The sequence below is a fragment of the Pteropus alecto genome, unplaced genomic scaffold (assembly GCF_000325575.1).
Source record: "Pteropus alecto unplaced genomic scaffold, ASM32557v1 scaffold338, whole genome shotgun sequence".
Taxonomy (NCBI): domain Eukaryota; kingdom Metazoa; phylum Chordata; class Mammalia; order Chiroptera; family Pteropodidae; genus Pteropus; species Pteropus alecto.
Genome location: NW_006441995.1, coordinates 804,452 through 828,559, shown reverse-complemented (window position 1 = coordinate 828,559; position 24,108 = coordinate 804,452). Strand labels below are relative to the sequence as shown.

Sequence of the window (24,108 nt, the reverse complement as noted above, 5' to 3'; positions counted from 1 at the left end):
TACATCTAGTAAATATTATTAATTTGTTTGGCAAGTCTGTCATTAGCATGCTTACAGTGAGATTTAATGAGATCATGGTTTTTGGAAGTGAATAGTAGGGGGAGAAAATAGATTACAAGTTTGCTGCTAATCCTTTTCCTCTCAGGTTCATGTCTTTTACATCTCTTATTCTATTAGTTTCTTTTAACTATTTTTTTCTAGTTTTTATTTGTTAGAGAAACTGGGTAATTTTTCTATACATCTTCTGGATTTGCCTGATTGTATTTTCATTTAGTTTCATTTAACTTGTTCCTCTTTTATTTCCTATAAGGTGGTAATTTGTACTCATCGAGGTAGAGAGGTTTGATTAGATTCAGGTTCCCATTTTCTTAGAAATGAATCCATCATGAGTGGTGTTTTATACTTCCCTGTCACATCGTATCACATGGTACAAGTCTTTTTATCTCGCTTTTAGTAATGGTGAGTTGGATCATGTCCCACACAGCCATGTTGCCTATGAACTTTTTATTTGATTTTGCATTTATTGATGATCTTTGCAAGAATTCTTATTTTATTAGAGTTGCCAAATGACTTTCTAACTGTCATTTATAGATCATTTTTTTAAAGCTATGTATGCATACCTTTTTTTCGTATTTGTTTTTAGATACTGCATATAGTTTTATTTTAGTTGAGAGTTAGATACTTAAATTTCTTTATTTTGTTTTTTATGCCTTTGGAGAAAGTCAGGGCAAGTCACATTTAATTCTTTTTGTACAGGCAAAACTGAGTGACAAGAGAGGGTGGTTTGGTTAGAACCTTTTTTCTCTTTTGAGTTTGAGCCTAGTGAATTTCTTGAATTAAATTTGTGAGCTAAGTTTCTGAAAGTGTATACCTGATTTCAGAGATATCGTCTTACATGGTATAGGAACTGTGCTTTGTTATCCATTCTCTGTGGTTTATCTTACCTGCCTTGTTTATTGCTTTATAATTTCCATAAATAACATATTCTGCTGATTAACATATTCTGTCATTATTTCCTTTCAGATTCGAATGAAAGGGTCTCTTCCTTCACTGAGTCCTTTCCCTCAGTCCTTACTTAATTACTGTAAAGGAGGTGTAGCATTCTTTCGACCTGGAGCAACTGGAGACCACAAGCTTGATGAAGTTTCCATTAAAGCAATAGGTTTGTCCAAAATGCACTACTTGCTTAGAAATTAGGCCTAAATCTTAATAATGATATATTTTTCATTTGATTTGGGAAAATTTCTGTACAACAAAACACTACACTGGCAATGAAAAGGCAGTATGTGTATGTCACCACCATGGAAACATAAAGTGAAGAAAAAAGCTAGCTTGCAAAACAGCACAGTATGATTTTATATATTTTTGTGTACTTCTTTTTAATAAAAAATTGTTTTATATTGGAAATAAAATTTTTAGTATTGAAAAATTTTAAACTTAAATGTCTATAAGTGATTTTCCAAGTAAATTAACTATATAGTATTAAGTAGGGCTATATGTATTGGCTCGAAAAAGATCTATATATACTGGGAAGTTTAAAGCAAGTAAACTAGTAAACAGTTATTTACTCTTTAAAAATATTTTCATGCAACTGACATGCACGAAGTATTCTAGAATAATATGCATGAAAATTCTGAAAGACTCTGACTTTTATAAGATGTTGGCAATGAGCATATATTTCTTTGATAATTAACAAAGTAGACATTTATTTTGAATAAAATAACCAGCAGTGATGAAATTGCTACAGTATTAATGTACATGATGCACACAATCTTCTTTCATATTTGTATTCCTGATTTAGGCTGCTTCAGAGAACTTTGTGCTTTGTGTTGGATGCTGCATATCCGTGACAAGTTATCCTATAGTTGCAGACAGTATCAGAAAGCAAGAGAAAATGTGGAAGGAAAGAAGGTATTTACCTGCAAAAGAATAAGAAAAATGAACAAGCATTACTCATGAAATTATTGTTGATAGATTTTACTGTTTGTATCAAAATTTTCTTTTGAACTCATTCTGGTCTGTCCACCTCAAGTGAAGAAGAAATTAATTTTTTCAATATCCATTTAGGACCTTGAAGTGGAGTTTGACTCTTGTATGGTTGAGCACTGTCTCAGTGCAGTGGAATGGGCTTGTAGAATGCTACCCTTCTCTCGATTTTCTAATATTGAAGAACTTATTCAGGATCTAATTTTGAGCCTTATTGGAGAGCTGCCACCAATCAGAAAGGTAATGTGAATACAGGTAAAAATAAACTAAATCATAATGAGAGACTTTAAAGAATTTTTATTTTATTTTAATTAAGAATGATGATGCTCATAAAACTTATTTTCAAATTTTTTCTGAAGGTAGCAGAAATTTTTGTGAAAGCATTTCCTAATCCTGAAGACATAAGGGTTCCTTTAAGAGAAAAATATCACTCTCTTCATCAGAGACTCAGACACTGTGTTGTGAAAGGTATTTGTCATTTCTTAGATGTCTGATAAATTACTGAAGATTTTCATTTTGTCCTGAAAGCATTTATTTTCTAGTGCTTATGTTTTTATGCATTTCTCCTTTCCTTGGAGATAGGAGTATGAGAAGGCAGAAGCATTTCCCCATTACAGAAGCACCAATTCTGTTGCTTTGGAACCAGACAGTGCTGGCTTCATATTTTTCTTAGCACTGTCAGTAACAGTGTGACTATTGGCAGGTTGCTCAGTCTCTCTGATTCTCATTTCCTCATTTGTAAAATGACTCTATTAATACCTTCTTCGTGAATGTGTATTGAAAGAGGATTGAATAAGATAAAATATATAAAATGAGGATATAGTGCTTTGCATAATGTACATATTTTATTGAAAACTAGTGCTCTTCTCCATTTATGGTTTATGCTTCGTACTTTATCCTATATATTCAAGATGACCTTGTGGAAACTTTTTTATTGTGGTAAAATATACATAATATAAAATTTACCATTTTCAAGTGTATAGTTCACTGGCATTAATATGTTGACAGTGTTACAGAAATTTTTAAAGAATTCAAATTACCCTCTTTTAAAGAACTATAATCTAGTATTTAAGTCTAGTTATGTCCTATGATTGCACATTATTGCATTAATATACTTGTATTTGTGATTTTTTTATTTTTCTTAAGACTTTTTTGACATCCTCTAAAATGTCCTGTTTATGTATTGATAATGTTTGAGATTTTTTCTGTAGGCAGCCTTGAAAAACTTCCTTTCCAATTGTTTCCCATTACTCGAAGTCAGAAAGTTGTTATTGTTTCTTTTTTTGTTTTGTTTTGTTTTTAATAACTATCTTTTGATTTTTGAGATAGTTAAATTCTTAATTTTTTGTTTTCCAGAGTATACTTTTTTTTTTTTTAAGAGTCTGGATTGTGTCCCTTTTATTATTCCTTAGTAGACCTTCTCTAGCTTTCGCAGTTCCACCTTAAAGGTGGAAAGTCATGGTATGGACCATGACTTTTTAATGAATATTGAACAAGCATGATCTGTAAAAATGTAGAAATAAGCCTTAGTTGTCAGTTAGATTTCATGTCCCCTGGAGGGACCAGAATTGGGTCCCTTTATGTCTTGAATTGAAACAGTTTAATGAACTGTAAAGTCTTCCATTCTTTTCTTTCTAGGTCCCCAAACTGAGGAAATGATGTCTGTTATCATGCATTCTGTCCATAAAGTGAGGGTAAAAGCCCTAAAACGTGTGCAGAGAAATATAGGTTCTTTTGAAATGAATATATGGGAGCCAATTGAAGAAGAAAAACCAGCCGAGGTTCCAGGTTTTGACAGATTTTCCCTGGGGACTAGTCTGAGCAGGAGCACACTCACAGAACTAGGGAGTTCTGTGGTACATAGTGATGCAGATACAGCAGATACCTTCTCTGAAGCTTTGTCAGTTGAAGAAAAAAGTAGGATACATTTCTATCAAAGGTACAGTTGAGATCGCTTAATAGCAGGCATTCACTTCCTTTGGAAAACAATGCTTTCAATGTTTCATTCAACTGATGAGCTGATTTTTGCCCCAGCAACCTCACTGATTGTACTATTAACAGTGAGAATAAATGCTACCCTCCCTACTTACGAGGATGTTGGAATGTAAAATGAGACCGTACATTTGAAAATGTATTTCATCTAAAATACTATTGAGAAGTGAAATAATTTTGTCATGTGAAAGTATAAAATCAAATGAGTAGATAAAATTCTGTAGTTTATGGGAGGACTTTTAGTTCTTTCAGTAATCTTTCAGTACTCTTCAGACTTAAATTGTGTAGGATTATTGAGTTAGCTATATTGTTTTTAAGTTCCTAGGGAAGGAAATTGCACATTCATCTTTGAATCTTGCCCATAAATTGTTGAAAGATTCTTGCTTATCATTTAAACTTCTATTTCTCTGATTTAAGCAGATTTTTTTTCTTTCTAGTATCTTCAATGCAGTTTATCCTTCCCATGACTGAAAGACTATGTAATCAACCATAATCTTGCTTAAGTGAAATAATTCCATCTACTTCAAACATCTGCTTAAAACATATCTAATAGTATTATAAATGGTGTGCATGTTTGATCAAACAATGGCATTGTTAGCATAGGAATACCCTGGAGGCTGCTTATTGTGCAATTTGAAGAAGAGACATGGTGACTTCAGCCCAGGTGCCTAACAGGAACCTTTTATTTCTCTTATTGAGAGAACTAGGGATCTGTGTTCTGCCCTAAGGGCCATGTTGAAAGGAAACAGATTTTAAAATAATTACAGTTGGCAGTTAAGGTGAAAGTGTTTAAAAAATCCCCAACTTTCGCATAGTAAGGAATCCCAAGGGCAGCCCTGCTTGCTGCACGTTGTACAGAGGGAGCTGAAAAGGGAAACAAGGAACTGCAAACTAAGATTGTTCTGGTAGCTGTGATTGTTATTGACTTTTTATTCAGTAGAGGACTTTTTTTTTTTCCCCCTGAAAAGCATTTATGTTTCTGTATAGGGAAATGTCTGCGAACACATTTTAATCTCTTTTAACACAAATTTTTCCTTTTGATAGTAAAGTGTTATATTTTTTAGATTCAGAATGTTCAGCTCTAGTAAACACGAAGATCATTTAGTCTAACCCTTTATTTGAAAGATAGGTTATCAAAAAAAGGTAATCCAAAAAAGGTAGGTAATCAGAAAAAGAGGCGTTAAAAAAAAGATAGGCATTAAAAAAAGGTGACTTAAAACGTGGAGAGCATTTTTATTGTCAATTCTAAGTTTTAGTAATTAAATGACTTTTGTCTTTTCAAATTTTGTTTTGCTGTAGAAACAGTGCAAATCGCGTGGAATTGGCATTGATTGGTAAGCCCAATGATAAAAAGAAAATATGTAATCAGAAAGAAAATCCTAAAAGAAAAGAAGATCATGAAAAGTTATTACAAAATGCGCTTCCTATTATAGGTGTTTGGGAATTTGAACGCGATGATGATGAATATATTAAATTCCTTGATCTCTTCTTGAGTTATGTTCTTGAAAGGGACCTACTTGGTTCTAAGGGTCCTGGCATTCCATTTCTAACCAGTTTTTCTGGACATCTTAGAGAACATGAACTTAATTCATTACTTTTTGATGTACATACAACATTAAAACGACGTCAGGGTAAAACCAAAAGCCAGAACATATTTAGAGCTGGCTCCTGCTTTGTTCTTGCTCCGGAGTTTAATGAGTCTGAAAAATCAGAAAGCCAGGCACTTTCTGCTTCAGTACTGGTTAATCAAAGGATCAGACCTTTTTTAGAGAATCCTTTGAATGAAGTTAATAAAAATGAAGGAAAGATTGGATTGTTTGTTTTAAAAGAAAAGTTGGATTGTTTGGTTTAAAAGAAAAGTCCGTTTACAGAATACAAGATGACAGTGCAGAGAAGCCTTTAATCCAGAGATTGTCGAACCATAGTTTTCGGACTCCTAAGTCTGTTAAAACTAGAAGATATATTTTCAAAGCAATTCAGTGCAATGATGTTAATCCTCAAGAAGATCTTCCTCTAGAACTAGATGGTACATTTGGCAGTATAAGGAGGCTGCTGGAATGGATGATAAGATGGTCTGATAGAAGATTGCTCTGTGATTCTAGTCTCACTGAGTCATCCTGTGAGTACAGTCCTGTCATTCGTGTAAAAACCTCTACAGCTGCCATACTTACATCATTGTGGCTTTTGGAACAACCCTATTTTGCTACATATAATGCAAAAACTGCCATTATTAAGGTAAGTACTTGAATTTATTACATACAAATGAAAATTTTCATTTTAGATTAAAACTATATTTATATTTTCCCAACGGTCAACCCATTTCCCGTTTGCCCGTAAAATACTCATCCGCGGCACTTGAGGCTGCAGTGTTTACCCCGAGATAACTAATGAGTTACAGTCCTAACCGTATCCCCAAAGTTTGCTATGAAATAGCTCGCTTTTATTATTATTTTTATATTGCTCTAGTATATCGATAGTCTTTGGAAACAAATGACATCATTCTATCTGTAGCATTCTGTTTTTAGTTGTGATATTTTCATTTACAAAATATAGGAATTCTCGATCGCTGAAAATGTTAAATCCTAGGAAACATAGCATTCCTACATGTGATGTTAACATCATTCTCAAACAGTTCTTAGCCAGAGATTCATTTGATGAATCCAGTTTACATATACATTTCTTTTACATTAGAATTAAAGAGAAATTCTATTCAGAAATAACTCCAAGAACAGTTTTTATATTTTCACATTGAAATCCGGATTTCATTTTGCCTCAAGAAGCAAGTTTATGTAAAATTAAATTAACGCTGGCAGCGAGCTGCACTTTTTTTCTTAAATGGGAAATGAGTTAAAGAATCACTAAGAAACTAAGTTAATTATAATCTATATCATATAATTCTTTTCCTCAAGTGTTTCCTTTAATTCTTAAAAGTAATTAATTAGGGTAAAATTGCTTTCATAGAGGCTGTGAGGTTATGAGTATTTCATGTGTGTTAAAAATTTTTTTAAGTGCTATTATAGGATCTGTTTCTAGTGATTTATCTTGCTCATTTGTTTAGAAAATTTCCCTTTGTTTCTTCATTTTCCTTGACTCTGTATGTCGATTTCTGCACATTCAATTAAACAGCCACATCTCCCAGTCTAGACAGAGTGGTCTTGTGTAGGAGATGAATCTTGTCACTTTAACCTGGTTTGAGCTATTGGTCGTCTCTGAAAACTTTGTGATTGTCTAAGCCTCCTCCTTTATTCTTAGTGGCTTCAAGTAGTTGAGGGTATGCCTAGCCCCCTCAGTATCCCATCAGGGTGGATCACATTTATTCTCTACATAAAGGCTGATGAGAAGCCAGATCCTCAGGCAGCATGTGGCAAAGTATGTAGTTAAGGCTCTTTGGGGAAGGAACTGGGAGATGGGTGTCTTCGCCTGCTCACTGGTATATTGGGCCAGTGATATAGCTACAGGAGGATGCTCTTGCACCCATTAAGATTGGGCCCTGGTATATAGATAGCTACAGGAGGATGCTCTTGCACCCATTAGCAACTGCTTCTTTGTTTGTGGTTGTGGGACTCATGAATGCAAGCTCCATTGGCTATCAGAGACAAGTGATCTGAGAACCTGTCCCTCAGTCAGCAGCTGCAAAAGCTAGGTGCCAGATGTATGTACAAGTTCCTTCCAGAGAGATGCTGGTGAATAGGAGAGGGCTAGATGGAGAAGGCTAGGGAGGTGTCCATCAGCTTCCCTTGTCTCTGGGGATCATGACCAGCCCTTCGATGTGTACTAAATTATAAGCCTGACCCTCAGGCAGCAGCTTTCAAAGTATACGGGTAGACTTCTTCCAGGAGAAGACTGGGAGGTGGGTGTTTTTACCTGCCTCTCTGTGCTGAGCCTTGTGAAGATAAAGGCCAGAGTGCTCAGGCACCTGTTAAAACTGCTTCTTTGTTTGCTATGGTCTTGAGGGTCTTGTGGATGCAAGACTTACTGTCTTTTATGGATAGGTGTTTTGGAGTCCTGCCCCTCAAGTGGAAGTCTTCAAAGTTAGGGCACTAAATGTGGGTTCCAAATCTTTTGCTCCTAGTGGGAAGCTGGGACTTGGGAGTTCTCTCCTAAAAGGGCACTTTGCTAGGAATGGGTTTACATGGTGTGTCTCAGCCTTTCCAACATGTTTCAGTGTGAGTATTTTCTCATTCACTTGATGTATAGAAGTCAGTTTCTGGATTTCATTCTGCAATAATTGTTCCATGTGTAGTTGTACATATAGTGTGTTTGTGGGAGGAGGGGAGTTTCGGAGCCTCCTATGTCATCATGTTAGTTGACCCCCCTCCATTTTCTAATTCTGCATTCGTTCTATTTTAAAGCACCTTCATTCTAAAATCGTTTATTCTCGGATGAGGGGTATGAATGAGTGTGTACATGTGTTTTGTTTTATTTTTAATGAATTTTTGCAGGAGTTTTTTTTTTTTTTGAGGTCAGTTTCTGTTATCTTAAGGTAATTTATAAGATACTCTGATATTTCTTGTCATTGAAATTTGTGATTCTAGGTGGTACATACCTAAGTTTCTAAGTAAGAAACAAAAGAGATATGTTGTATTTTTAGCTGCATATATTTTTGCCCACTGTGTCATTTTGAAATAATTACTAATGTTTTTATAATAGCAAAGAGAATTAAATGAAGGCAACTTTGCGTTTTTATTGCTATTGTTTTGTGACCTAAAACATTGGTGATATACCTTACAAATTTGCAAGGCTGATTTCTTTTGAGTACTCTTTAGGTGGTCAGGTTCATTATTTCCAGGTAGAATAAAGACTTGGTCATTGCTTCAGCATCAAATATTGAGTTGATGTGCACTGTACACTTGATAAATGAACAAGAAACTTAACCAAGAGAAGTTCTGTAGAAAGTGTTAACAATATGAAAACATAACGAAAGAATGAGATTCAGTAGTGAAATCTAAATAATACAAATGGCTTGTTTTAGGTGCAGGAGAATCATTACACTGAGTCTCAGAGTGGACCCAGTGTTGAGAGTGATTGCAAAACAGATGTTGGCTGTTCTGTTGCAGTTTCCACTCAAGGCGGGCCTGAGGAAAGAAATGATCAAAATGAATATTGTCAAAGTATCTTGATGTAAGTTGCTGATGACAGCCTGTTTTCAGTTGGTGATACTTTGTTTGGTGTTTGGGCTTAAAGGGAAGAATTTAACCCTTGAAAGTTAAAGGAGTAAGCATTTCTTTGAACTAGAGAATCAGGAAGTGAGCACTTTCTGAAGTGCTTCAGCAATTCATTGCAAATTGTTTCTTTCATGTTACTCTAGCTTACATCTTCTAAGAGAGGAACTAATTCACCCTGAGAGATTCCTTTATTATATTAATTAATTTCTTATGTCACAGGAAGTTGAACTAATCATTTCATCCATTTTTACATATGAAGCAATGCTATGAGTTTTTATCTTTAAATATCAAGGCCGAAGCCTTTATAGCAGGAAGATTCCTTTGTGAGAATGGCAGATTTAGATAAATCGAAGTTATTCTAATCTTTTGAGTAAATAAAAACCTTTCATTGAGCTTCTACTATGGACCAGACATGTTTAAAAACAAGACTTTATAAATATGAAAAACAAGTTTGTTCTTTTTCAATAAACTAAATCAATTGAAAGCAAGCTCTTTGTTTCCAAGAATGAGTTATAATTTTAGCTGCTTCGTTTTTGTCAGTAGAATGCCAACTGAAGCCGAAAATCCTGAAATAAAAGAAACCAATGATGAAATTATTTCTGTCACTGGTGATACTGAAAAAGAACGTATAGGTATTGATGAGGATCTTTTAGAAGTAGAAACATTTACACAGGAGGAAGTGAATACATACCTTTCAGTCTATGAAGGTCAGTTCATTTGGCTAATTTTTTTGTTTGACTTTATTAATTTGGAATTGGCGAATGATTACCTGTGATAACTTGCTTAGTCTTATATCTAAATTAGTATGTTTATAATAGCCTGAAACCAAAAATTACAAGAGAAGGTAATATTTATCAAATATTGAACATATTAACTCATAATCTAAATATAAATTATCAGGCCTTTTGCCTTGCTTATACAATTGTTATGGGCCTCTTCTTTTCTATGAACCAATTCTATGAACTTTCCTTGGCAGTCTTCCTTAAAATAGAAACTCTTGAAGCTTTATGAAGCTTTATATGCACTGATATGAAGCCTCTTAAGGCTCATTTCAGATTTACTTGATGAAGAGGGATTGTCTCCAGGTGTTCTAAAAACTTTCTTTAAGGAGGATAGAAAATATTTCTGCCATTATATTTGTTTCCTGTAATATTCCTAAACCTTCTAAAAAGTAATTGGTCATTTTTCAAACAGTCAGTTTTCCTTTCCTCCTTGTTTCCCTATAGAAGATGCCAAAGAACCTGTTGAAAGTCTCAAAAGTCTCAGTATTGCCATTGACATGCAGACTTTACCACAGCCTTCAGAAGAAGTAAGTCAATAAATAGTGGATAAAATTATTTAAATTACACCTGTTTTTATTTAATACATGCAACCAAGGTTATTTCTCTTAAAAGTACACTGTAGATTATAGAGTATAGCCATGCCATGCAGCATTTTTCTTTCACTGAACATATATGATTAGTAAGATGTCTTTTAATTTCAGGCAGTGCAATTTTTATTTCATAAACTGCTGTAGAAAGTTAACCAAGAGTAATGAAAGTATTCTTTATTCAAAATATATAATTCAACTGTAGTATGTAGTTTTTACACATGTATACACTGTATTTTTCTTAAAATGCCATACACTGGATTTCCAGATGGAACACAGACATTTCAAATTACTGAAACAATTCCTTTAAAAAGGATTAGTTTTTCCTGATTTTATAGTTTTTCTCACAGTGCACTTGCCTATCATGTAGTGATAGTTGTATGTAAAAGTATTTGTAAATACTTTATAAAGGATTTCTAGTGACATCATTTGTCTTTGTACTTTAATATGCTCAGTGGCTCAGGGTGATAGGCCAAAGGCAATGCATACAGTATCAGGATATGGTCAGGGCAGGACTGGTAGAACATTTTAATATTTGGTTTCTCACTTGCTTTTAAACTGTTGTTACTCTGGGCAAGCGGCTGATGTGAAACTCAAGATACCTAGGATGGTGATACCTATTTGTTTCACCTCTTTTCTTTTTGGCTACTATTAATTTTAACAGCATTCCACAGAAGGAGTTCAGTGTCCAAGGGAATCATTGGAGACATACATGGAGCAAAAATCAACTGGACAGAAAGGGTAAGGGGAAAAAATATGGAAGTGGTTGTAACTGCTTTGTTTACTTCCGTGAACAAAGCTTAAGGCTCTCAAGGCTCATCTAGGATTCACTTGATAAAGAGGTTTTTCTTATAATTTACAATATATATTTTATGGAGGTATTATATTTCTAGTGAAATTGTAACTTCAACTTAGAGCAATGATTTTTAGTAAATGTTATGCTTCTGCAAAAAAATATGGAAGTGGTTGTAACTGCTTTGTTTACTTCCGTGAACAAAGCTTAAGGCTCTCAAGGCTCATCTAGGATTCACTTGATAAAGAGGTTTTTCTTATAATTTACAATATATATTTTATGGAGGTATTATATTTCTAGTGAAATTGTAACTTCAACTTAGAGCAATGAATTTTAGTAAATGTTATGCTTCTCGGTAGAGTAAAATAAATAATGATATCTAAAATATCTTTTGTTCAGCCATGACTGTCAGCCTATCAAAGTAAAATATAGTTGTAAATAGATCACAGTTTATTCAGCTGCTAATTAGGGAAGCAGCCTTTCATACTGATTCCATTTTTATTGGATCAAATGAAGAACCATTATGGATCATAATATGTATGTATAATCTTTCACTGCTGTGGTATAATTACACACACTGTTTAAGGCTCTGATGTGCCCACACTCTGCTGGCTAGCTTATTGTTGCTTCAAGGAGAGCTGAAGGCAGTTTTCATTTGTTGCAGCTTAGGGACAATTTCTTAATTTTCAGAATTTGTGAAGTTTTAGAATTTTAGAATTACCTTGCATAAGAGAGGTAACAATTCAATTTTCTTTCTCTTCTGAATATTCAAATTTGTTCATTTCTGTGGGTAATTAACAAAAAGAATATATTTAATGTGCCTTTACAAGTAATATAGACATTTCTATTAATAAAAAAAAAACCAGTCCTTATAGTTTAAAATGTGATAATGGGCTCTGTAGTGTTCCTAGGCAAAGTGCCTGTCTCTTCCATAGGTGAAATTTGATGTCCCAGCTAACCTCATTTGTCCCCTCATTTTAGATTCTGTCTCTGTTGCCAAACTCTCAGCAGTATTCAAGTCATATGTTAAGCTATCCAGACATATTCTTTGCTTTTGTTTGAATCTGTTGTGAATTGCTATGGAGACAGACGTAAACAGATTGTAATTATGAGCTAAGCATTACAGAGGATTAGAGGACTTTTAGACGTGTAGATGGCTGAGGGTTTGATCAGTTGTACCTTAGGTAATGTGAAGAATATCTTGCTTCCTAATCAATTATTTATTAATCTTTAATTATAGTATGATTGAAGACTTTTCAAATCCTGAACATGCCCTTCCCCATTCATTTTGTGTGGATACAAGTTCAGAAGTTTCTAGGTAAGAATTTTTGCGTACTGTGTCATTTTAATATAATCATGTTTTACAAATAGATAAGAGAATGAAGCGAAATTTTTGAAATAATCACTAAACATTTTCACCAAAAACTAGGAGAATAAAGGGAAAGCAACATGAAGCCTTAAAAAGCAAAATTAAAAAATTTTAAATCATTCCTTTAATTTAAAAAAATGTAAATTTTTTAAAAAAGTAAAATAGGTGCACATTTCTGACACCTTTAATGAAAAGATTTTCTTCTAACAGTTGTTTTAAAGACATACAGGAACTATTTAAGAACAGTGGGTATATTATGAAAAGATGTAGTTGCTCATTTTCAGCCTCTAACAGGTTTCTAATAGCATATAAAATGATTTTAATTTTTTTAGTTTAATTTAATTAGAATACAGGTTCATCCACTTCTATCTTTTGAATTTTTTTACAGAGCTTGAACAGTGTGTTTATTGTGTAGAAATCTTGCTGAAATAAGATAATATAGCACAGCTTTACTTTAGAAAAATTCTCCATAATTAGAATTTATCTTTTTGCCACTTGTTGCAAGCAAAGGCCAGTAAATTTGTCTTAAAATGGGCAAGTCAGTTCTAATACCTGTTTTTCATGGATTTGCCAAATAAAGTCTTATTACAGAGTATATTAGATACTTGATAATAGGCAAATACTGCTGAAAGGGGATTTGTGTAAGCCCAAATAAATCTAAATGCAATTCAATATGTGCTTTTCTTTTTAGAGACAGTGGTCATTTTATTTGGATATAATGACTAGTTCCTTACTTAGTGTATGAAATGGATTTGCTTAGAAAACATTGAATACTTGCTATGTTTAAGGAATCATCCCAAAACAATCATTTTATTAAAAAAATACTTACTTTGACTTGTAACTTTTATTTTTAAATAAGTTTTTTTTTGGTTAGGATTTAATTATAAGTATGAACTGTGTGATTTGTTTGGAAATGAAATGTTCACAACACTGTTGTTTCACTTTAAATGATGATCAGCAGAAGTCTGCTGTACTTATTTCAGAATTAAACATTTTTTTAACCCATACGTTCCCTGGTTTTCTTAATTCCATTCTGGGTTATTAAATTTGGCCAAAAAAAATATTCTTAAGCCAAATTACATAGTCTGTACAGCTAATCAGAATTATTGCACAGGTCTCAAACTCAAATGCCTGCAGGGACCAGGCAAATAAAATACATGTGTGTACTGTCTGGGTTGTAACACCATAGGGAGGGCACCGTGGCTGACTAGACAGTACATGTCCCTTAATGAAGGCATTCAGATGAATAACTGCTGATGACAAATGGATCTAATGGCCAAGGGGTACAGAAAGATAGGCTTTGGGTTTACATTTTCTGAAAACTTCCAGAAAGCCTTTAAAGTAGAAGAAAAAGTAGGATCAGAATATTCTGGTTATAGACATCTAATTTTTTTTTTTTATGTGTAATTTGTATTTATATGCTTCCACATGTAGTGCACAGATCTCTGCATTTAAAGATAAATCTTCCTCAGTTCCACCTTTGGTGTCAAATGGAGTCGATGTTGCTTCACAGACACCTCCGCCAGCACCCCAGCAGACCCAGAGAACTGAACCCAGGGTTCGATTACCGGATTCTTCTGATTCTGTTAGGCAGATGCTCGAAGATGAAATGTTTAAATTAGTTCAGGTAAGCATATCTCCATATAAATAAGTAAATCTACACATGAAATATATGTAAGGTTTGAAAATATGAACAGACTTCTAGAAACAGACAAGTTAAAATTAAATCGCAAGGCTTCTTCGGGCACTCTTATTCAGAAGTTCCTAACTCTAGGGCTAACTTTAGGCTGAGCTACCCACTTTTCACAGTGACTACTTTGAGATGCAGAGCTGCACACAAAAGTGAAGTGGGGGATAATCCAAGCAGACCAGTGGACTCCTGTTCAAAGGTATCCAAATGTTATTTTCTAACACAGCCTGTCACATATTTCTTATCCTCAAACCAAATTTTGTTTCGGTTTGAAATTGTCAGCTGCATTTTAAAGTAATGTTCACTTTAACTTCCATCATCTTATTTTCACCTCGTTATCCTTTTTTCTACCAACAGTTTTAAATTATTTTCCTTTTCTGTTTCATTCCTTAAACATTAATTTCCCTCAGATCTAATCCTCTACTCATGTGTTCTACATTCACTTCCATATCCTTTTATGTGATGTGATATACTATTTTTATATTGGTGATACTTGATTTCTTTGAACTTAACAAGCCCTGATGAGAATACTTCTCCAGTATGTCCCACTGTCCCATGAAACTTACTGAAACTGACATTATTCTTATTCTCCCTGGTCCCTTCTTTTCCTTTTCCATTTAATAACACTATCTGTTTTACCAGCTTAAAGTTTTAGAAGCATTTCTCAAATTTGTTTTTGGATTACCTAGGGACTTTGCTGGTCACTACTCTGCATATTTAACAAATTCTCCAAATAATCCTGATGCACACAAAAGATTAAGAATCACTGTCATAGTCACCCTTGCCTTCTTTGACTACCCACATCCAGTGTTCGTCTATGCCCTCTTGCTTGTTTTGCCCGCACTGTCAGTATAGCCACTTTTTATTTCTATAGCTGTAGCCAACCTTAGAGTCTCAGAACTTCATACTTCCATTATCTTATATATGTATTTTCTATGACATTCTTTTTCAGATATTGTTTTAATACTCTATTTTCCTTTTTTAAATTTCAGGTATAAATTTGTATACTCTATGTTAACAATATTGTTTTAAAAATACAAATAGTGAAAGGAAATACATGAGAAGTACCAGTACTAGTTATCTCTGGGGATAAGATTATGAATGATTTTTACTTTCTTTTTATGCTTTTCTATATTTTCTTTTGTAATAAGGATGTGTTTATATATATATTTTATATTTTATATATTTTATATATATTTTACATATATAAAATATATTATATATATATAATGTGTCTGTGTGTGTGTGTGTATATAAAATTGAAGGGTACCTATGTATTTTTAACCTTCAATGTTTCCTTATTGGTTTGTTTTACCAAAAGCAAATTATTCTATTGTCTTGAAAGACTCCCCACCCAGCTTTTACCTTCCCTTTTTTCCCCATTGCATTTCACAAAATCATTGGTTCTCAGTGTGGTCCCTGGACCAGTAACATTAGCATCACTTAGATGTTAGAAATGCAGATTATCAAGCCCCCATCCCAGGCCTATTGAAATCAGCAGCTCTGGGAATGGGGCTCAGCAGAGTTCTTGAAATCCTCCAGGTAATTGTGATGTATGCTAAAGTTTGAAGACTGCTGCACTGCATATCTTCTCATTATAGCTGCTGTAAATTTCCTGTTCCGTCTAAACCAGTGCATATGCTAGTGGTTCCCAAGCTTTTTTGCACATTGAAATCACATGGTTATCTTAAAAAATAATAATCCTGGCTCCCATCCCGACATTCTGATTTTATTGGCATGGGGTGTGATTCGGCCATCGGGATTTTTTTAAAATGCTGCTCAGGTGGTTTTAATGTGCAGCACAAGTGGTCAACCACTTATGCATGCTTTTGCCTTTCACCTAGTTAGCCCTTCCATGGGAATTCCTCATTCTTTACCCGTTTGCTAATCTCTTCTGTTTTCTTTCCTGAAAATCTGTTCATGACACACCCATTTTAGGAATTCTTTAATTACCCTCACCCCACTCCATCATATCACTCCTTTATGATCCCTGGGTTGTTTATGTAAACTGCTTCACAATTGGTCCTAAATCTCATTTATGAGTTTATATTCCCAGCTGACAACTCCTTGAACACAGGAAGCTATTCTTTTTTCCCCTTTTTAAAAAAATCTCTCCCAGCTATGCTTTCTGTTCAGCATTCATGGGTCACACAGATATTAAGATAAAGGTATGACTATTGTGGAATACTCACATTGTTGTTGATTTCTTAGATTTTTTTCATTATATTTTAAGATGTTCCTTTAATTTTTATTTTATTATAGCTGCAACAGATCAACTTCATGAGCCTAATGCAAATAGTAGGATCATCCTTTGCTAATCTCCCAGATATACATCAGCTTCTACAGCAGTCTCAGACTATGCATTTGGCGGGAAGCCAGGTATCAAACCCTGCAAGAGGGAGTAGTGATGTTGAAGACGCCAGAAGAAATGTGAAGGAAAGATTTTCCATTAGACCTCAGTCCTTGGGAGGAGAGCACATGAGAGAGCCTGGCACGAACGGCCCACACTGCCCCAAAGGAATCGTGCAGTCTGATCAAAATAGTAATGGAAAGTCACAGGTAACTTGCATTTAAAAATACCATAAAGTTGTCCTAGTAGTTCAACTGTTGATTTTGTTATTTGAGTAAATAATATTTTTGGCAGTTACTATATTCTACCCCCCCCAAACATATTGAACATCATTTACAAAATAAGGAGTTTGTAATATATCCTGAGCTTACCTAGTAGCTTTTTTTCTTTTCCAGAATGTTCCACATGGGAGTGTTCCTTGTCAATTAGCAGGCCAGCCTCAAAATGGAGGATTACCTCCAGCATCTCAAAGCTTACCAACCACTTCGTTATCTTCAGCTCCTGCTGGAAATACTCACCTCTACCTCTTGTCTTTATCTTCTGCCATTCCGAAGACACCTAGACTTATCCCAGCTGCAAAAGCTTTCAGACCTGGTGATGGTTTTCCTTTGCTTCAGTTTCAGCCTAAGCATGAATTTAAGCCTCTTTCCTTCCATACAGAAAGAGTTCCACAGGTTCCCTTCAGGCCTCCACCACAGCCAAGGGAGGCATGGGGATCATCTGATTCCTTGCATTCTCCTCTGCCACAGAGAGGAATGCACACTACTTCAGCGTCCCATTTGAATTTGAGCCAGTATGATACTGAAGCCATAAAAAAGGCAGTCGAGCAGAAGAAATGGGAAAAAACTGTAAATACGGAAATTCCTAAGCATATAAACTCGGATCAGTATATGGGACAAGAAGACTTGACACCTCAACAGGATTCTTCAATATTTGTGAAACCTGAAAAACTGTTTAATGTTAAGCCAGGACCCCTTGAGATATCTCCTCAGAATTCCTTTGGACTTCCGTTATTGCACCTGCAACTTCAACCTCCAAATGTATTTTCTTCTGTCTCAAGAGCATCAGTTACGGTTCCCTCAATACCTATCAGTACTGTAGCAGAAGAAAGAAAATACCCAAAGCTATTATTACTTCATTCATATCTGTCTCAGGAAAATATGGTAATGTTTTTTACAGGATGCAAAAGCACAGTTCTGTGTTTTTCATACTATAAATACTATACATTCAATGATAAGCTCTTATACATTTCTTTTGTAAAAGTAATTCTTCTGTTATTGAACATATAAAAATCTGGTTTAAAATAATCAGTATTTTAAAGGCTTTAGGTCCTTCTTGGGCATCAATACCAGAATTTTCTGCTCTTTCACACACATTTCTTCTACTTAGAGAAGAAATAAGTAGTAAAATAAAATGACCAGTACTGTCGGGGGGGGTGGTGGTGTGTGTGTGTGAGGTGCCTAGAAATGGTGATACAATTGCCTGGAATCTTTTACAGGTTAAAGTTGTCAGATGGACTCAGGTCTATAAGAAGTTATGCATATTTAAAAAACAAATTATATATTTAAAACACAAAGATTGAATCTTAATAAACCCACCAACTCCTTTTCAAAGTGTTAACCTTTGATTTATGAAATTCAAATTGTTTAGGCTTTAATTTTCTAAGTCAGTAGTGTACCATCATAGGAAGGAAATTGAGTTATTCATTCTCTGGTGGTGCATTTTTTAAGATTTGAAGATAGTAATGGGGAAAAATGGTTATTTCCCTAGAAGAAATACTTACCATGCCTCTTTCCTTCTGAATATATAATGAACAGGGAAAAAAAGGTTAACGCTTTGGAAAAGTACACTCTTTAAGAAGGATTTAAAGAAATTTTTTTATTAGAAGAGTATCACAAACCCCCATTAGCATCATGCAGCGTCAGTGGTTATCAACATACTGCTAGTATGCTCCGTCTATAACCTCCACCCTTCTGCATCCTCCCTGTTTCAAAGAACTTTAAATGTTAGATATTATGTAATTTCACTTAAGATTTTAATATGGAAAAGAAATTAAGATGCAGACTTCCAACTTCATTTCTAAAATAGGAAGACCCAATTGAAATTTTCAGCACTCTAAAATCATTTAAGATTTGGATACTCATTTTACCAGTCCAGATCAATTTGTTACCTTTGACATGTTTTGTCTCTTTCATATTTTAGCTTAAACAAATGTTTTTTACATATTGTATAAATGAAGTTTGTAACTTTAAATTAATATGCTTTGTTTTTTTTCTTATAGTACAAAACCCCACAGCTTATTCCACTTGAAAACCTGCTTGCATTTAAACAAAGCCAACAGAAACTAACACATTTATTTGAGCAAGGTGATTCAGAGCACCATCAGCTTCTAAAGGTCAAAATAGAACCATCTAAAGTGAGACAAGGAAAGGACAGTAAAAAAAGGCAAGTTTTAAGTGAAATTTTATTTGAGAATATCATATACCTCCAAGTTTATCAGTTATAAAGATGGAAGTTCTCTGGTTCAACCTCCTATCCTATACACAGTTGCATATTCAGTCGCCTTGTGTCATGCATTTGAACACATCTTGTGATAAGGAAAATTCCTATATTTGAGAGACAAATACTATATTTTTCAATTTTATTAAATTCTTGGGAGCATTTAAGAGCTTACTTCTTAGCAAGTCATCAAATTGGCTAAAGTAAACTCATAAAAAAAATTGAAAGAAATTCTCTCCTGTCATTCATAGGCTAGAGGATTCTTTCACATTTTTCTGTAGTAGGGTAAGCAGTCATCTTTTGCAACACAAATATTTGGTATCTCGTGCAATACAACAATATTTCTTGTTACTCATCTTACCACATACTCTAGACTCTTACACAGAAAGGCTGTGACTTCTGATAAAGAGTATTTAAAGTGTTTTACTCATAATGGATGTTCAATACATGTATTGACTAGTAAATTAATACTGACTCTAAAAAATCCTCTAAAAATTTTACATTTATCAGGCCCTACATTCTACTACCAGTACTTTCTTCCTAGAAATGTTTCCTTCCTTTCACTTTTAACAAATATTCCCTCTTAAAAGTAAGTCTTCGCTTTAACTTTTGGTGCTCTCTTTTCTCCTTGCTGGGATTTTGCCGAGGTGACTAAGTGTGCTTAACTTCTTTAAATAAGTGAATGGCAGTATTCGGTAGGTGGGGCCAGCTTAGAATCTGCAGAAAAAAGTTTGAAAATTACCTAAAAGGTATAACTCTGACCTGAGATTCTAGTGATTTACACAGAAAAGTCAGTTCAGTAATAGAGGAACTAGAAATAATTTTCATGCGTCCCTGACTTTCGGTTATATTTGCTTGTATTCTAGCAGAATATCTTGCTAATTTAATTAAATGCCATTGAAAATAATTTGACAATTTTCATAACTATCTCCCTATATAGCATGATACAAATAAAAGACTGATGTTACTAAAATAGTAAAAATATATTTTACACTGTTGTTTTTAACAGGCAAAGACGACGAGCTGAGAAAGAGCTACAAGAGGAAAGATCAGAGAAACTAAAGCGAAAACCAAGTGTGACTTTCCAGCCAGAGGATTCCATCATTAATGATGATGATTCAGAGATACTTGTGAAACCCAAGGTATATAGAAACTACTATACATTCTTCCCTGGTGTACATGTACACAGAGTTTAGAATGTCTTTGTGATTTATGTAGTCTTCTGATTGCGGAAAGCTTCTGACTGTTACCAGGAGAATTTTTACATCATTAAGTACATAAATCCCTGCTGTGTTCCTCTGTGGAACAGTAGACATACAGTCGTGAATTTGGAAAGCAACTTGATGATAAATCAAAAACCATGGAGCATCTGCCTACGTGACTTTTATATTTGAAATTACTCTGCTTTTCTTCTGCGACATTTTAATGCACATTATATGTTATCTGGGTTTCTCCTATTACAGTTTCACCTATCTTTTTTATGCACCTCTGAGATTTCTAACATACAGGTTTATCATATAGCCTATATTTTATTTTATTTTTTCAATTAAATATTTTTTAATTTAATTTTTTTTTTAAAATTATGGTGACATTAGTTAATGAAATCCAGTAAGTTTCAGGTGTACAATTTAGCAGTAAGGCATATATATACATTGCATTGAGTGTTCACCACCCGTAATTAGATTTCTTTCTGTCACCACATATTTGACCCTTTTTACCCTATCTGCCTCCTACCTCCCCCACTACTCTCTGGTAACTACAAGTCTATTGTCCATGTCCATGAGTCTCTGTCTTGTTCATTTGTTGCTTTTAGGCTTATATCTCACATATAAGTGATATCATGTGGTTTTCAATGTTTTCTGTCTGGCTTATTTCGCTTAGCATGATTATCTTGAGGTTTATCCATGTTGTTGCAAAAAGCAGTATTTCATCTCTTCTTATGGCTGAGTAATATTCCATTGTGTATATATATACCAAAGCTTCTTTAGCCAGTCATCTTGCAAAGGACACTCGGTTGCTTCCATGTCCTGGCCACTGTGAATAATGTATAGCTTATATTTTTAATCAGATCTTTTTAAATATTCCTTGTAAATTTGGTAACACTATTTACCAGTTTTTGCAACAGCAGATTAAACAAGCAGAAACAGTTTTGTTTACATGGATTTGTAAAAGGCACACTTTTTCATTAAATCCTCAAAAGCATGTCTGGAGGCATCTAGTAAAAATGTTGAGTCTGAATAACTGATAGGATGGGAATACTATTCTATGTTAAAGCTACTCTGCAAGAGAGATTTGCACATCATAATTTAGTAATTGCATTAAGTTGGTAATGCTCTTTTTTATTGTTCATTGACTTGTGAATTTTTGAATTTCCTTGTAAAGCTACTTTGATATAATAAATAAATATTTCTAGAATTATAGGATTTGAACCTATACCTATGAAGTAACAATTCTCATAGCTATTATATATTCTTTTCAAATTAATAAATGTCTTGAGTTAATCAGTAATTTATCATTCGGGGATTCATTTAGGAACAACATGAACATCATGGTTCCCAGCCTTTGGATGATTTTGAAATTCCTTTTGGTATGTATATGCATGATTAATGTAATGTCTAAGTTCAGAGTTAAAGTCTTCTAGATATCTAGAAATATATATATAAAAATGAGACTAATTCTCATGTTATCTTTGACAAGATAGGGTGTGTGTGTATGTGTTTTGATGTGTTATCCAGTAGAGCACTCCTTGACAAACTATGGCCCATGGGTCAAATCCAGACCGTGCTTGTTTTTTTAAATCAAGTTTTATTGAAACAACCAGGCCCATTTATTTAGGCATTGTCTATGACAGTTTTCACACTACAGCAGCATTCGGTTATTGCAAAAAGGGACCACATGGTTCACAAAACCTAAAATGTTTACTATCTGGCCCTTTACAGAAAAAGATTGCTGACCCCTATAGTGGAGCAATGCAGTTACTTAGAACCTCAAATAAGATACTGATATATAAGGCCTAAAAAAGAAACAGTGGAAGAATATGCCTATGAGGGTCAAATTCATCATAGAAAATACATGCACATTTAAATAAAGGAATTAGTTCAGAAAAGAGAACTTGCTTATTGATAGTAAATTTTCTTTCTTGAATTGGTCAATTTATTTCCTACCACCGAATGTATGTATTCACCAAGGCTTTCTCCTCAGTAATTTTTATAGACATATACACACTCTTGTGCATGTAAGGCTGTTCACTTTCATACCTTCAGCTCTTAAATTATTTTGATGATACTCAAATATCCATTGTTTTCTACACCTTAAATTGAGCATGTCCAAATGTCACCTTAAACTGAGCATGTCCAAATTTTGAGTTGGAATCTTCCTGCGCGATATCATTATCTTGACTTGTAAAGATTTTACCTTGAAAGTCACCCTTGATTCTTCTCTCACCTGTTACCCCATTCCTTCACATAGTCCTTGACCTGGTCCTCTCTCTTTTTCTTGATACCACTGTGCTGCCTCAGGCTTCTGCACGACTAAACCAAGATGCCACTGCCATGTATCAGGCCTCTGGCCTGCTTAGCTCCCATCTCTCAGCTTCCTAATCCATTTGGTGGTATTCTTTCCCACTCACTTGCCTTAAAACTACTTTCCTTTTCATTCTTAATAACTTTTGCTTCGTAAAGGTAATCCATGTTCACCGGAACAAATTTAGAAAATATAAATAGAGAATAAGAAGAATATTAGTCTCCCATAATTCTTCTGTCTAGAGATAACCAATGTTACTATTCTTTTAGGGTTTATTTTCTGAATATACATATATCACGCTAACCCATTATGCTACTGGATCTCATATATATAAAGAATACTTCCTCTTCTTGTTTATAAGTTACTCATTTTAACATACTAGTATTAAGGTACATATCCACCAATATCACTAGATATTTTTCTTCAATGTCATTTTTAATGACTGTATAGTACTCCAATAAGTATATATTGTGTCATTCCAAACAACAATTCTCCAATTTTCTGACACCAACTGGGTGTCTTCTAAATTCAGTTCTAACACTAACAACCTATAGTTAACACAGACCCCATAGGCTAAAGGCTTAGTTCTGAAAGACTCCCCACTTCAGATGCCATCTGTAAATGGGGTCCCCAGACACCTGCATTTCTACCTGGTCAGCTATAAATTTAGGTTCCCATGACTACCCCTTCTAGGTTTGCTAATTTGCTGGAACAACTCCAGAATTCAAGAAAGTGTTTTGTTTATGATTATAGTTTTATTCTAAAGGATATGACTCAGGAACAGCCAAATGGAAGTGATACATAGGGCGAGGTGTCGTGGTGGTTAGGGACAGAGAGCTCCCGTACCTTCTCGGGATGTGTCACCCTCCTAGCACATCCACTTGCTCATCAACTCAGAAGCCCCCTTAGCCTGCTTGTTTGAAGATTTTTACTGAAGTTTCATGATTTAGGCACGATTGATTACATCATTGACTATTGGTGATTGAACTCCATCTCCAGTAGCTCTTTCCTCCCCAGAGGTGGGGGTAGGGTGGGGCTGATAATTCTAACCCTCTTAGCATGTGATTGGTTCCTTTTGTGACCAGCACCCATCCTGAAGCTGTCTAGGGGCCCATCAGGGAGTCACGTCATTAGCATAAACTCTGAAATGATAGAATGGGGCTCCATGAATAATGAAAGACACTCATATCATTAAGGAAATTAGGAACTCCGTGCCTGGAACCAATGACAAAGACCAAAAATATTTTTTATTAGACTCCAGTGTGCCATAATTGATACACTTATTCTACTTAGTCTCCTGAGTGATTGCCCTGGAAAACCCACATTTAAACACCAACTTCTATAATAGACTTTGGATTTTGATTACTTCCTGC

The 24,108-nt window shown here is 34.4% G+C and overlaps 1 protein-coding gene across 1 annotated transcript in view; it reads left to right on the top strand.

The window, feature by feature from the left end:
* CPLANE1 (ciliogenesis and planar polarity effector 1) overlaps positions 1–24,108 on the top strand; it is a 91,817-nt gene that overhangs the window by 34,855 nt on the left and 32,854 nt on the right. Inside the window, 18 exon segments of the mRNA XM_015595319.2 lie at positions 1,024–1,162; positions 1,802–1,911; positions 2,068–2,226; positions 2,346–2,454; positions 3,625–3,925; positions 5,278–5,806; positions 5,809–6,213; positions 8,951–9,099; positions 9,684–9,850; positions 10,370–10,452; positions 11,177–11,253; positions 12,546–12,623; positions 14,109–14,301; positions 16,627–16,923; positions 17,110–17,877; positions 18,996–19,159; positions 20,223–20,355; positions 21,746–21,800. Coding sequence (XP_015450805.1) covers positions 1,024–1,162; positions 1,802–1,911; positions 2,068–2,226; positions 2,346–2,454; positions 3,625–3,925; positions 5,278–5,806; positions 5,809–6,213; positions 8,951–9,099; positions 9,684–9,850; positions 10,370–10,452; positions 11,177–11,253; positions 12,546–12,623; positions 14,109–14,301; positions 16,627–16,923; positions 17,110–17,877; positions 18,996–19,159; positions 20,223–20,355; positions 21,746–21,800 — 3,916 coding nt within the window.